The sequence below is a fragment of the Musa acuminata genome, chromosome BXJ3-1 (genome assembly GCF_036884655.1).
Source record: "Musa acuminata AAA Group cultivar baxijiao chromosome BXJ3-1, Cavendish_Baxijiao_AAA, whole genome shotgun sequence".
In the NCBI taxonomy this organism is placed as follows: domain Eukaryota; kingdom Viridiplantae; phylum Streptophyta; class Magnoliopsida; order Zingiberales; family Musaceae; genus Musa; species Musa acuminata.
The window spans coordinates 17058116-17072740 of NC_088349.1; the positions used below are offsets into that span (position 1 = coordinate 17058116).

General features: G+C 38.6%; 1 protein-coding gene across 1 annotated transcript; it reads left to right on the top strand.

Annotated features, from left to right (window-relative positions):
- Nucleotides 1–1504: 1504 nt before the first annotated feature.
- LOC135628222 (transcription factor MYB44-like) lies at nt 1505–2936 on the top strand. Its single transcript, XM_065134790.1, has one exon. It carries the CDS (start codon nt 1646–1648, stop codon nt 2741–2743), a length of 1098 nt encoding a protein of 365 aa, XP_064990862.1. The 5' UTR covers nt 1505–1645; the 3' UTR covers nt 2744–2936.
- The last annotated feature ends 11689 nt before the right edge of the window (nt 2937–14625 follow it).

The following is a 14625-nucleotide window of genomic DNA, read 5'->3' on the forward strand; positions in this document are numbered from 1 at the left end:
AGCAGCTTTGCAAACAAATTATCAGTTGCGCCACTTTGCATCACTCAATTCGCGTTGATGTGCATTGAATGTTTATTTTTAGTAAAAACTTTGGTAAAATGTTGTCAATTCTTTGAGATTAATGACTTTGAATTGATCATATTAGTTGCAGTGTATTATTATTATTATTAATTAGCACTTCGTGTTTGAAAAGAGATCAGTTTTGTCCGAATGCCACAAATCCTGATCAAATTGTAGGATTCCAATTAAAAGTGCAATCGGTGGGGATCCTCACCGTCGTACTGGGAGTGGGAGATGTGCCACCGGTACGATGGCGAGGATTACTACGCGAAAGGCGTGGATGTGTCACCCACCCACCGACCCCGCCAAATCCCGATGCCTGAGTTGTCGTTCGCAGTCCAAACGAGCGGAAGGACCACGAATCTTTAGTTGGCTCCGTAAAGAACCATGACAACACAGACTCTAGCCGCCGTGGGTTTAACCTAATCAACCTCGTGTCCTTCCACAGCGGGGATTCCAGGAACAGAAGGAGAAAGGTGGAGACCAACGTCACGCGTGTGGCAGTCGGCAAGAGGGTTGCAGGGCCACGTGCGACGTAACGGCCTCCTCCGTATTGGTATCGGACGAGACGGACGGTGCAATGGAGACGGTGGGATTGGTTGAGTGACATACAGCTGTCAACGCGCAACTGTCACACTAATTACCCATGCTCAACACGGTGCGGTTACTGAAACCGGGGTTAGATTGGCAGCGATGGAGCCTGGGTTCGGTTGCAATTAAACATGTGGGGCCCAACGAGTCGGAGATGTACTCCGTTTGGGTTTTGGCGGTTGGAGCCGCCCAAGTGGCATGGAAACGGATGGGGTTTGACAGGCTGGGCTGACGCGACAGCAGCAACGATTCCGAGACTGGTTTTGTCGTCTTCTGCCACCTCACCGACTCTCCACTGTCACGCACAGAACCCTGATTCCTTGAACAAAAATTAATTATGTAAACGCACACAATAAAATAGACTGTCAATGTACCTATCTCAGTCAAAAATCCAAATCCTAGCTTAACAATACTTCGAAATATTTACGCCGTAAGGTACTGCTATAATTGTCGCAGCGTGGGTTTTCTTAATTGCACATACGAATGCGACCATGAACATCGTACCCAAGCTGTGCACACAGGACGAGTACGGAAGGAGGCGATACTCGGATTGGACGGTAGGGATCAAATCTGAGTCGGCCCGGGTGGGGCCATTCAAGTCGGTGCAGACACCGCGACAAGCTTCGCGCTTGGGAACCCGACGGTGAACCGTGTGGGATGGTCATTCGTGATAATAAAATTAATAAATCCAATTTAAGGACAAAAACAGAGAAGGACGCGTGTCCTCGTGCCAGCTGTATGCACGCAACTGCTTGCCCGCGTGGAAGAGGCCGGTGCGCCCAACGGCCGACGACCGGTGTCTTCACCCGGCTGCTGCCGGTCAAACCACTTCCCTTCCTACACTTATCCTTCCTATATAGAGCCGACCACCTGCAGTCTCCCCTCTGCGCTCCACCGTCTCTTCCCGTCGAACGCGAGAACAGTAGATCAAATCGGTACGTTTTCTCGAACTATCGATTGGGTTTGAATCGATACTGCTTGGGAACCGAGCGCTATGGCGTCGGCAGGGAGCAGAAGCAAGGATTTGGGTCGGATCAAGGGACCCTGGAGCCCGGAGGAGGACGAGGCGCTTCGGAAGCTGGTGCAGCGCAACGGGCCGAGGAACTGGTCGCTTATAAGCAAGTCGATCCCGGGGAGGTCGGGGAAGTCGTGCCGGCTCAGGTGGTGCAACCAGCTGTCGCCGCAGGTGGAGCACCGCCCCTTCACGCCGGAGGAGGATGAGACCATCATCCGCGCCCACCGTCGCTTCGGCAACAGGTGGGCCACCATCGCTCGCCTCCTCTCGGGCCGGACCGACAACGCCGTCAAGAACCACTGGAACTCCACCCTCAAACGCAGGTATTCGGCCTCCGCTACTGCCGTCGACGGCGGTTTCGTCGTGGCAGCCGATCGGGAGGTCATGTCGGCGCGGCCTCTTTTAAGAACAAGCAGCGACGGACTGGTCCTCTCTTCGGGCGGTGCGGTACTCTGCTTGAGCTCCGAAAGCCCATCGGGATCAGATGTCAGCGATTCTAGCCACCACAGTCTTCCCATGATCTCTCCGGTCTCCACCGCTTCTCACGTCTATAGACCGGTGCCGAGAACAGGAGGTGTGGTACTCCCTTCATCATCTGCTCCCAACCATCATCTGACGGAGCCCTCTATCGCAGCCACAGCCACATCCCCTTCCCCAATTACCATAAAACATCCGTTGACTTCTCTAAGCCTCTCTCTCCCGGGATCCGATCCGATGGATACTTCCGATGACCACCACAGCGCCGATAATGACTACAGCAACCACAAGCAGCTCGAGCTTCTGCCGTCCGTGCCGACGCCCCTGCAGGCGCGGTCGCCGTCTCCGACGACGAGATCCGCGGACGCCACTGGTGCCGCTACATCGTCTGATGAGGACGAACGACGGTGGCATGCGCCGTTTCCCTTCGATGCGGAGTTCCTGACGGTGATGCAGGAGATGATCCGCGAGGAGGTGCGGAGCTACATGTCGAGCTTGGAGATGAGCGGTATGACGTGCGCGCAGTTTCCGCTGGCGTCGGATAACGTCCGTAATACCGTCATCAGACGGATCGGCGTCAGTGTCACGAGGATGGAGTAGATTAGGAGCTTTTAAATTGAAGGAAAAGACGACAATGTTCAAAGTCCATCGGGGAAAGAAGTAGAAGATGGAAAAGAACTATATGATGTTTCTCTGCAATGAAATGAGTGGGCGAAATGCGAGAGATCCAGTTAGTGCAAATGAAAGAAGGTGAAAATATTCCTTTCAATTTTTATACACATAGTTTGGCTTACTCTGGAATATTTTCGCACTCATATAGAGTTTCTGATGTGCCGTAAATAGAGTTCGACCACTATAAATTGATATCTGGATCATTATATCGGGTTTATCTCGTATTACTTACAAGATGTTTAATGAGTGTAATGTTATTAACATGATTTTTTATTAATGATTCAGATTTAATGAGTTAATTAGTAGAAAAGGAATACTCATGACCTGATTACCCAACATGTAGTCAGGGAGTCGGTATTAATTGAGAATTAATTTATTTGTTAAATTTAAATTTTGGTTATTCGAGAGTCAGATTTGGAGTTAATAAAGGTCTTCTCTGTTTGTCTTAGTTCGATCTCGATCTATGATAAATTCGTACTTTGAGAATGTCTTACCCTATAAAATTGGGTCTTAGATATTCTCGAAAAAATGTTCCTTTGATATTTTAGTTTGAGATTCAAAAACTTCAAAAACAACCCTAGAGATGAGTTCAAAAGTTTATTGAATGCATCTAAGGGGACTATTCCTATTATCGATATTGATGATGTGGAGCAGTTATGCCTTTCTCTTGGCCTTCATTATGATTGAATCGTGTCGAATATGATAATGTGATAATAGTTCGATCAATTCAATCACGTGATATCAAGATATTATCCTATATAGTCTTAGGGTGTTAGACACATATCGTTTGTATAGGTTCGACATGTTGATAGCATGTTGACCATTCGGCTCTATGGTATTAATCATGTCATCATTCTTATATGAGCATTAGAAATTTTAATGAACTCCATATATATGGCTAAGCATCTTAATATTGGAAGTGATCGATACAATTCATACATAAGAGATTTTATCATAAGACTATATACAATGGCACTAGCGTATGCAATTCCAATGTCAAGCATCTCATATGAATTTCCATCACATCATAAGAAAAATCATTTTAAGCTCTTCTTAATAACTTGATGAGGATAGATAAAACTTTTCTTAACAACTTGATGAGGATATATAAAACTTGCATGCTTAATTGTATCCAAAGGAGAATTTTTCGGTTTGGTAGGGGGGGGGAGGTTGGATGGAAAGCTTGATAGATTAAAACGTGCAGGAAAGCTTAATCAAGAAGAGAAGGATTGCCATGACTTGCATATTGATATATTAAAACGTGATGAGAAAGCTTCATCAGTTTTATTAATATGAACATTATTTATGCTGGTTAGAGGAAAGATTTTCGCTATCAAGATTAGGTAGTTATGAGAGATTTTCTCAGGTAATTGTCAAAATATTATATTCTATCATACTCCGATTGAGCTCCTATCAAGAACGTCGATCTTGGACTGATACAATGAAAATATTTTACTGGTTAGTGGTTTTGTGAAAGAACCTGCTAGTTGATCAGTCATATGTACGTGAGAAACACATAGTTGATTTTTGACAACTTGATCTCGAATAAAATGAAAGTCAATGACAATATATTTCATGTGTGAGTGAAATAATAAATTGGTGCATAGGTAGGTAGCTCCGATATTATCACAATATATTATAGGAGTAAAGGTGGAGTTGAAATAAGTTCCTTTAGTAGATTCGTGACCCAATTGAGTTCTATAATAATAGTAGCGATAGCACGGTATTCAACTTCAATTGTAAAACTTATGACTGTTTTATACTTCTTTGAACTTCAACTGATTGTATTTGCTCTAAGGAAGACAATATACCCCGAGGTAGATATCCTATCATCAATGTTTCCTACTTAATCAGCATCCATAAAGGCATGGAGGTGAAGTTATGAGTGTTTACGAAAAAAGAGTTTATGATTGAGGGTACCTTTTGTTGGGAAACGTAGATAGAGCATCATATGCATAGCAGAAGAACATAAAACAACAATCTCATATTTTTCGTAAAAAAATATTTTTCTCGTCGTGTGAATATTGGTGTGCAAAAAATCGTAAAACCAAAAACTAATGGTTAGATGGAAAGCATGATAGATAAAAATGTGAAGGAAAGCTTAATCAAGAAGAGAAGGAAGGAGTGCCATGACTTGCATAATGATAGATTAAAACGTGATGAGAATGCTTCATCAGTTTCATTAATGAATCTTATTTATGCAGGTTAGAGGGAAAGATTTTCTCTATCAAGATCAGGTAGTTATGAGAGATTTTCTCAGGCAATTGTAAAAATCTTATCTTCTATCATGCCCCCGTAAGATTATGCTCCTATCAAGAACGTCGATCTTTATGAGAGAACTTGCTAGTTCATCAGTCATATCAGTCATATGTATATGGGAAACACATAGTTGATGTTTGACAACTTGATCTCGGATGAAGTGAACGTCGATGATAATGTATTTCATGTGTGAGTGAAATAATAGATTAGTGCATAGATAGGTGGCTCCAATATTATCACAATATATTATAGGAGTTAGGGTGGAGTTGAAGTAAGTTCCTTTAGTAGATTCAAGACCCAATTGAGTTCTATAACAGCGGTGGTGATAGCTCGGTATTAAACTTCAGTTGTAAACCTTATAACTGTTTTCTACTTCTTTGAACTTCAACTGATTGGATTGGCTTTAAGGAAGATAATATACACCTAGGTAGATGTCCTATCATCAATGTTCCCTATTCAATCAGCATCTATAAAGGCATGGAGATGAAGTTATGAGTGTTTACGAAAAAAGAGTCCATGATTGAGGGTCTCTTTTGTTGGGAAATCTAGACAGATCATCATATGCATAGCAGAAGAATATAAAACAAAAATCCCATATTTCTCGTAAAAAAATATTTTCATCGTCGTGTGAATATTGGTGCACAATAAATCGTAAAATCAAACAATAATTGTTGGATGGAAAGCTTGATTAATTAAAACGTGAAGGAAAGCTTAAAGAAGAGAAGGAAGGAGTGCCATGACTTGCATAATGATAGATTAAACCGTGATGAGAAAGCTTCATCAGTTTCATTAATATGAACCTTATTTATGCAGGTTAGAGGGAAAGATTTTCTCTAAAAAGATCAGGTAATTATGAGAGAATTTCTCAAGCAATTTTGAAAATATTATGTTCTATCATGCCCCCGTAAGATTGAGCTCCTATCAAGAACATCGATCTTGGACTAATACAATGAAAATATTTTGCAGGTTAGCGACTTTGTGAGAGAACCTGCTAGTTGAACAGTCATATGTACATGAGAAACGTGTAGTTGATGTTTGATAACTTGATCTCGGATGAAGTGAAAGTCAATGATAATGTATTTCAAGAGTTCGTTGGAAGTCTAGACGTTCGTTGAAAGTTCTATAGGAACCAGCCGAGAAGTCTCGGAGCTTGCTAGAGAAGCTCATCGGAACTCGCCAAGAAGATCATCGTGAAGTCCAAGAGCTTGCCGGGAGTCTGCTGGAACATTGCCGAGAGATCGTCGAAAGTTCGCCAGAAGATCGCTGGAAGCCCGTCGGAAGAAACCAAGACTTACGGACTTATTTAGCTTAAGTATGTCTTGGATTTCGTAGTTAGCACATAATTGAGATTAATTTTGGGCCAACCCAATTATGAGCCAGTTGGGCCCATATAAGGACTGTGTTGGGCCCAATGAAAGGCCCAAACAGTGTCCCAAGAAGTGGCACCGTCGTGGCACAATCTCCGAGACTATGTCAAGCGGTAGTACCGCTAGTCTGGGCAGTGGTATCGCCCCTGGCAGGGTGTCAGGCGATGGTACCGCCCAATGGTAGGGTGTTAGGTGGTGGTACCGCCTAGTGCAGTATTAGTGTCAGACTAACATTAGCGGTGGTACCGCCCAGCACAGGCGATGGTACTGTTCGTATCCAGGAAACCCGGGATGAAATATTTTTAGGCTCCAAGTTTGAATCAACTTAGGGCCTATAAATACCCCTCTTGTCCCTGGTTAATAACACAAGCCTAGAGTATTTAAAAGTGAGAAAACGCTGTTGCAATCACTTGAGAGATCCCCTCCTATAGTCTATGTTTAGAATTCTATTTAGGAGGAGTGTATGCTTGTAAAGGTTGACTCATAAACCTATGAAAAGGAGAATGTTGAATCTTGGATTTGATGATGACGTCAATTGTCATTTGTTATCTAATCCATATGTTGAGATAAGTGTGCAGGATTAACTACGATGAAAGTAAGACATGCAGTAGGAGTTACGCCGGAATCAAGACTATGATCATATTGGGAGTTCGAGAGCTCGACGGAAGTTTAGACGGTCGTCGGAGGTTCTACGGGAACAAATCCGAGAAGTCCAGGAGCTTGCCAAAAGAAGCTCGTCGGAACTCGCCAAGTGGATCGTCGCAAGTCCAGGAGTTTGCTGGAAGTCCGTCGGAGCATCGCCGGAGGTTCGTCAGATGTTCGTCGGAAGCTCGCTGGAAGAAGCGATTGACGCACGGAGCAAGTTGCAGTAAATGTCTTAAGAAATTCGTAGTTAGCACGATGATTAAGTTAGAAATGGGAGGTGATCCCATTAACTTAATCTTGGGGCAATTGGGCCCTTGAAAGACCCAAATTACTTGGTCGGCGGTGGCACCGCCCAGGGCTCAGTCTCCGAGCTCTGGCTGGGCGGTGCAACCTCCTCTGACAGAGGTGCAACCGCCTGAGCTCGGTCTCCGAGCTCTGGCAGGAGGTGCAACCACCCGTGACAAGCGGTGCAACCGCCCAGAGGCTCAGTCTCCGAGCTCTGCCAGGCGGTGCAACCGCCCCAGTCAGGCGGTGCAACCACCAGACCTCGAAATTCCGGGAATTGACAGTTTTGAGCTCGAAATTCAAACTAGTTTGGGGCCTATAAATACCCCACTCTTTCAGCAATGAAAGAGAAATGAAAACCATCGAAATTCTGATCTTACTCTGTGATTTTTAGAGCTCAAAAGTGTTATATGAGTTAAAAGTTCTTCTCCCTCTTTTTTTTCAAGTTCTGATCTTTTAAGAGAGGAGAGAAAATTCTGTAAGGGTTGTCTCCTAAGCCCGTCAAAAGGAGTGAAACTGTAAAAGGGTGGTTAGCCTTCGCCTATTGAAGGAAGGCCTCTAGTGGACGTCGGTGACCTCGTCGGTGGAGGAAGCTAGAAGTGGATGTAGGTCAAGATTGACCGAACCACTCTAAAATCACGGTGCTCTCTGGTTTGCATTTACTTTCAGCATATTATCTTTACTGCAAGCCTCCTCAATAGCTTACTACCTTTTGCGAATTTACGATCGTGTTTCAAAGTTCAGTATTTTTCGAATCGGTGTTTAGATGTAAATCAGTTTTATCGTACGAACATGATATTTAAGTTTGCGCTTATATTCTGATTTCCATCATAACTGCAAACTGCCCTTATAGATTCGCTTTAACTACATCTTGCTTGATCACAAGTTAAAGTGATATACGAATCGGCTTTTCTACCGAAATCGCTCTTATCATACGAACGCAGTTTTAATCGTCGAAAGTTTTCCGCTGCATTAATTCACCCCCCCCCCCCCTTCTTAGTGCTCTTGATCCTAACAATTGGTATCAGAGCGGGGTTAACTCTCAAATGGATTAAAACCCAAGAGAGATGGCATATGCCGAAAACCAAGAGGGCCATTCTATTACACGTCCACCCATGTTCAATGGGACGGACTACACCTATTGGAAGACCCGAATAAGGATCTTCCTTATTTCAATGGATTTTGAACTTTGGAATCTTGTCGAAAATGGATTTTCGAAGTCTTCTCTTCCAATGATCGATTGGAATGAATTAGAGAAGAAACTTTCGCTCAAAGATCATAAAGATAAAATATCATATCATGAGAGATAAAATATCATGAGATAAAAGGAATTGTACATAAAAATCATATCATGAGAGATAAAATATCAAAGATCATAAAGATAAATCATGAGTATCAAGAGATATATTATGATTCTTTTTGGATAACTCAAATAGTGAAAAGAAAGAATCATAGTAGACAATCTTGATTAATAAAAAGAATTTTCAAGTTAAAATTCTGAGAATTCAAGAGAAACCATGATTCATTTTAGCAAATCTCCTCTTAAATAAATAACGAAAATAATTCTTAGAAGATCATGATATAGATACAATTCATTCAATCTTGTAGGAGAACAAGATCTCAATTCATGCATATGAAATCTCAAGTTTTAAATATAAAAAAATTAAGATAAATCTCATTCAAATTCAAATCGTCACATTAAAATCATTTTCTAGTGTTTCAATTCATAAGATTGATTTCATAGAAGTATGCATTTTTCATTTATGCCAAATAAAAATATGCATCAACATTTAGGATCGAAAAATAAATTGTCATAAAAACCATGCTTATAACCGAAAAAGTCGCTTTTATTACCATGAAAATCAATAGTTCATAAATGACAAAAATCATCATGCATCATTTCAAAAGATAAACTCATTAAGCATAATCATTATGCATTAAATTATCAAGCATAATTTCATTAGAAATGAAGCATTTTTAATCGTAAGAAATATAAAAATTATCAAGATACATAGTATTATATTATTAAAACATCAAGCATGATTTCATAAGGTGTTTTTAATTAATATCATTTTGTTTGTTTATCACATGTAATTTTCATTACCATTATTAGAAGGATAAGCCTGATTATTAATTTTTTATATTTTTATTACATTATTAAACATATAATTTTCAAGAAAATTAATTCTAAACTAAATTAAAAATAACTCATGAAAAGCATTATGTAATTTCGAAATAAATAAAGGGCATTTTGATTACCTCATCGTTGAAAGTCGTTAAGGCGTAGTTTGCCACTTTGCCTTTGTTGATTTTTTCTTCATCTTCGGAGGAGCTCGATTCATCCCAAAGTGCTTCCCTCTTCTTATGTTCATAACAAGTAGTTGTGTTCTTTTTGTTCTTTAATTTTTATTTCATGAACTTTTTAAATTTCATAGTGATGAGTTCAAGTTCACCATCACTTGAGCTTATGCTCGAGTGGTCTTCAATTGTTCTTAGTCCGAAATCCTTCCTGTTCTTTAGAAGGTGGTTCTCAAGTTCTTCACATGCATTGCATGTCATTTCATAGGTCATTAGAGACCCGATAAGTTCTTCGATCAAAAAGGTATTCAAATTTTTTGATTCTTGAATAGCCATTACTTTTGAATCCCAACTCTTATTAAGAGAACATAAAATTTTGTTTACAAGTTCAAGATTCAAAAATCTTTTACCAAGAGCTTTTAAACCATTGACGACATCCATAAAACGGGTGTAGATGTCTCCAATGGTTTCGCTTGGTTTCATACGAAACAGTTCAAAATCATGCATTAAAAAATTAACTTTAGAATCCTTAACACTACTTGTGCCTTCGTGTGTGATTTTAAGAGTGTGTTATATATTGAATGTCGTTTCGCATGTAGAAACCCGATTAAATTTTCTTTTGTCTAAGGCGCAAAATAAGGCATTCATAGCCTTTGCATTTAGAGAAAAAGCCTTCTTCTCCAAATCATTCCAATGGTTCATTGGAAGAGAAGACCTTTGAAAATCGGATTCGACTATATGCCATAAATTTAAATCCAAAGAAAGCAAGAAAACTCTCATTCGAGTTTTCTAATATGTGTAGTCCATCCAATTGAAAAATGGCAAATGAGAGAGTAACCCTCTTGAAAGCCGAAAAGAGTCATTTCTCTTTGGGTGTTAAACCAAATGAGAAAACGAGGCTCTGATACCAATTGTTAGGAACGGGATCAGCCCTAAGAAGGGCGGGGGGTGAATTGGTGCTGCGGTAAAACCACATCTTCAAAAATGTCAATTTAAAACTTTGTTGCGATTAAACCGGTTTCATAAAGATGTTAACTTGAAATTGTACGGTAACGTATGGAAGGAGGAATTCAGTTTGCAATAAGGTAAATAGCAAGAAGTAAATACAAATTAGAGAACATGCCAATTTATAGTGGTTCGATCATCGTGACCTACATCCACTCCGCCGATTCCTCTTCCGTCGAGGCCACTGGCATCCACTATCAATCTTCCTTTAACAAGCAAAGATCAACCTCCTTCTTACACCCCTCTTCTCCTTTTCATAGGTTTAGAAGTCAACCTTTACAAACACACACACTCTTCTCTAAACAGAATTCTAATCTTAGACTAGAGGAGGAGTCTCACAAGAGATTGCAACAGCATTTCTTTACTTTTAAACTCTCTATGCTTATGTATGTTAACTAGGGATAAGAGGGGTATTTATAGGATTCAAGTTGATTCAAACTTGGAGCCTAAAAACATCTCATCCTGGGTTTCCTAGGTACGGGCGGTACCACCGCCTGTGTTGGGCGGTACCACCTCTAGTGTCAGTTTGACACTAACACTGCACTGGACAGTACCACCGCCTAGTCTAGTGGTACCATCACCTGGCAACCTGCCATTGGGCGGTACCATCGCCTAGACTAGCGGTACCACCGCCTGACACCCTGCCAGGGTGGTACCACCGCCCAGATTGGTGGTACCACTGCCTAACATAGTCTCGAAGACTATGCCATGACAATGCCACTTCTTCGGACATTGTTTGGGCCTCTCATTGGGCCCAACACCGTCCTTACATGGGCCCAACTGGCCCCTAATTGGGTTGACCGAAATCCAAACCCAATTAAGTGCTAACTATGAAATCTAGGATATTTACTAAGCTAAATAAGTCCTTGTGTCTTAGTTTCTTCCGGCGAGCTCCCGGCGAACTTTCGACGAACTCTCGGGCAATGTTCCAATAGACTCCCGGCAAGCTCCTAGACTTCATGACGATCTTCTTGGCGAGTTCCGACGAGTTTCTTTAGCAAGCTCCTGGACTTCTCGGATGGTTCCTATAGAACTTCTGACAAATGTTTGGACTTCCGACGAACTCTCGAACTCCCAATAAAATCACGTCCTTGACTCCGGGAATTCATTTTGCTTTATGCCTTGCTATCGTAGTTAATCCTGCACATGTAACAATACACTTCGATCTAGACAATTAATACTAAGCATGAATCATGTTGTTTGGCATGTCATTGGTCACTCGACGCTTTGTCTGATTATTCAGCGCATCGTCCTCTCTTACGGCATATTGCCCAATCGACCAATTGACTCTGAAACTCCGATATCCTTGGTGCAATATTTGCTCTTCTTGGCCCGATGCCCGAATCCATGGCCCGAAGCCTTCTGTCGATACGTCGACCGATCCTTTGGCTCGACGTCCAATCTTCTGACATGTTTTCCTCCGGCCCAACATGATTCTTCCTGCTTTAATTGTCTCATCCTGATCGAAGCATCCTGCATCACTAAAAATGTAGATCAAATCATAAACACTTCTCAATTGGTTTCATCATCAAAATCTGAGATTCAACAGGAATAAGAGAGTTAGGGGAGAGAGAGGTCAACTAGGGTAAGATTAAGGAGAGAAGAGGGGTTAGGAGGGTTTAGGGTGGTTTAGGGTGGTTCTACCGCCAACCCTAGACTTGAAGGGCTTGGGATAAGGTTGTTGTGATAGTATCGCCAGCCTATGCATTGCTACCACCTTTGGATAGAGTGCATTAGTGGTAGTACTGCTAGTCCAACGATGCTACGATAAGACCCTTATTTTTTTTCACCTATATACAAAATGATATAAAAAATCATTCATTCAAGTTTAACATACCTAATTTCTTTCTAATAAAATTTAATTATTCCTTATTTAATGGTTTAGTAAAAATATCTACTAGCTGGTATTTTATATCAATTAAATCCAATGTTATATTATGATTGTTTATATGATCCCTAATATCACACTTTATAGGGATATTTTTCAAACAAAGTCTATAATCTTCTAAAATATTTTTCATCCAAATTACATATATACAACATGCATTTACCGCAACTTATTCAACTTTAGCTATAGATAGTTTAACAAAGTTTTAAGAAATCAAATCAAAAATTTTAGATTTAGGATACTATAATCCTATATTAAGTATTCCTTTTAAGTATATAAAAATTCTTTTTACAGTTTATAATATGATTGTTTAGGATTAAATTAAAATCTTATACAAAGCCTAATACTAAATAATATATTAGGTCTAGTTGTAGTAAGGTATAATAAATTACCTATAATGCCTCTATAAGCCTTTTGATCAAAGTATTCTCCTTCATTATCCATATCTAATTGAGTAGAAATGCTCATTAGTGTATTGATAACCTTATCATTGTCCATATAAAATTATTTTAATAGATCAATAGTATACTTGGTTTGACTAATGAAAATTTCATCATTTAGTTGTTGAATTTATAATCCTAGAAAAAATATTAATTTACCTATTAAACTCATTTCAAATTTTTAACTCATACTCTTAGCAAATGATTTATATAAAGATTCATTAGTAAAACCAAAAAAAATATCATCAATATAAATTTAAATAATAAAAAATTATTTTTAAAATATTTAATAAATAATGTGATATCGATCTTGTCTTTTGAAAAATTATTTTTAATTAAAAAAAGGCTAAGTCTTTCATACCAAGTCTTGGGAGCTTATTTCAACCCATAGAAAGCCTTAAATAATTTATAAATATGATTTAAAAAAATATCATTTTTAAATCTATATGGTTATTCAAGTAAACTTCTTTATAAATAAAATCATTAAGAAAAGTACTTTTGACATTTATTTGAAATAACTTAAAATTTTTAAAACATGTATAGGCAAAGAGTATCCTTCTAGCTTCAAGTCTGGTCATAGGAGTTGAGATTTCTTCGTAATCTAACTTTGTTGGTTGAAACTTGGTTGAAACTTTTGGCCACTAATCTAACTTTGTTTCGAATCATGATATCTTATTCATCTTTCTTATTTCTAAAGATATATTTAGTGCCAATTACAAATTGATCATTAAGTAATAAGTTTTAAAATGTATTTCTTTTAAATTGATTTGGCTTTTTTTTATGTATTATCGAGATCCATGAGTCATCTTTAAAAGAATCATCAATGCATTGACTCAAATTAAAATAAAAGAATAGTATTTGCATAAATATTTTTTAAACAAAATAATGAGTTTGAATATATTTTGATATGTCCCAGTAATTAGTTCATTAGAATATGCATCTATATACTTTTATTCCTTAGATATTATTTCTTTAGAAGTAGGTGTATCTAAGTTACTTGTGAGAGTAAAGTCCTCATTCAAATTTAATTTAAGATTATCATCAAAATTAACTTTCCAACTTCAAAAGATTCGTTAAAGACAACGTGAATAGATTCTTAAATAACTAATTATCTTTTATTAAAAACTTGATAAACTTTAGAGATAGAGAAGTATTAAGAAAAATGCCTTCGTCGAATTTTACATTAAAAATTTTTAAGGTATCGTTGACATTTAAAATAAAATATTTATAACAAAAAAACTTTAAAATATCAAAATATTTTGTCTTTTATTATTTCATAATTCATAAGGAGTTTTAGATATATAAGGTCTTATAAGGATCATATTCATGACATAACATGTTATGTTCATGGCTTCGATCTAAAAATATTTAAGTAGGTTATGTTTATTAAACATAGTCCTTGTTATCTCTATGAGCTCATATTCTTTTTCTCAATATCTTCAATTTGTTATGGATTTTTTAGAGTGAAGAAATTATGGTCATACCCATTCAAATCATAAAATTCTTAAAAATTATTATTTTTAAATTCATCATCATGATCAATATGAATAAAAAAATCATAAAATCTTTTCTTTATTTTGAACTTATTTATAAAATAATAAAATATTTAAAATAATTATTTTT

Excerpts from the sequence above, each read along its gene's own strand:
- LOC135628222 (XM_065134790.1), top strand. The coding sequence starts at position 1,646 with ATGGCGTCGGCAGGGAGCAGAAGCAAGGATTTGGGTCGGATCAAGGGA.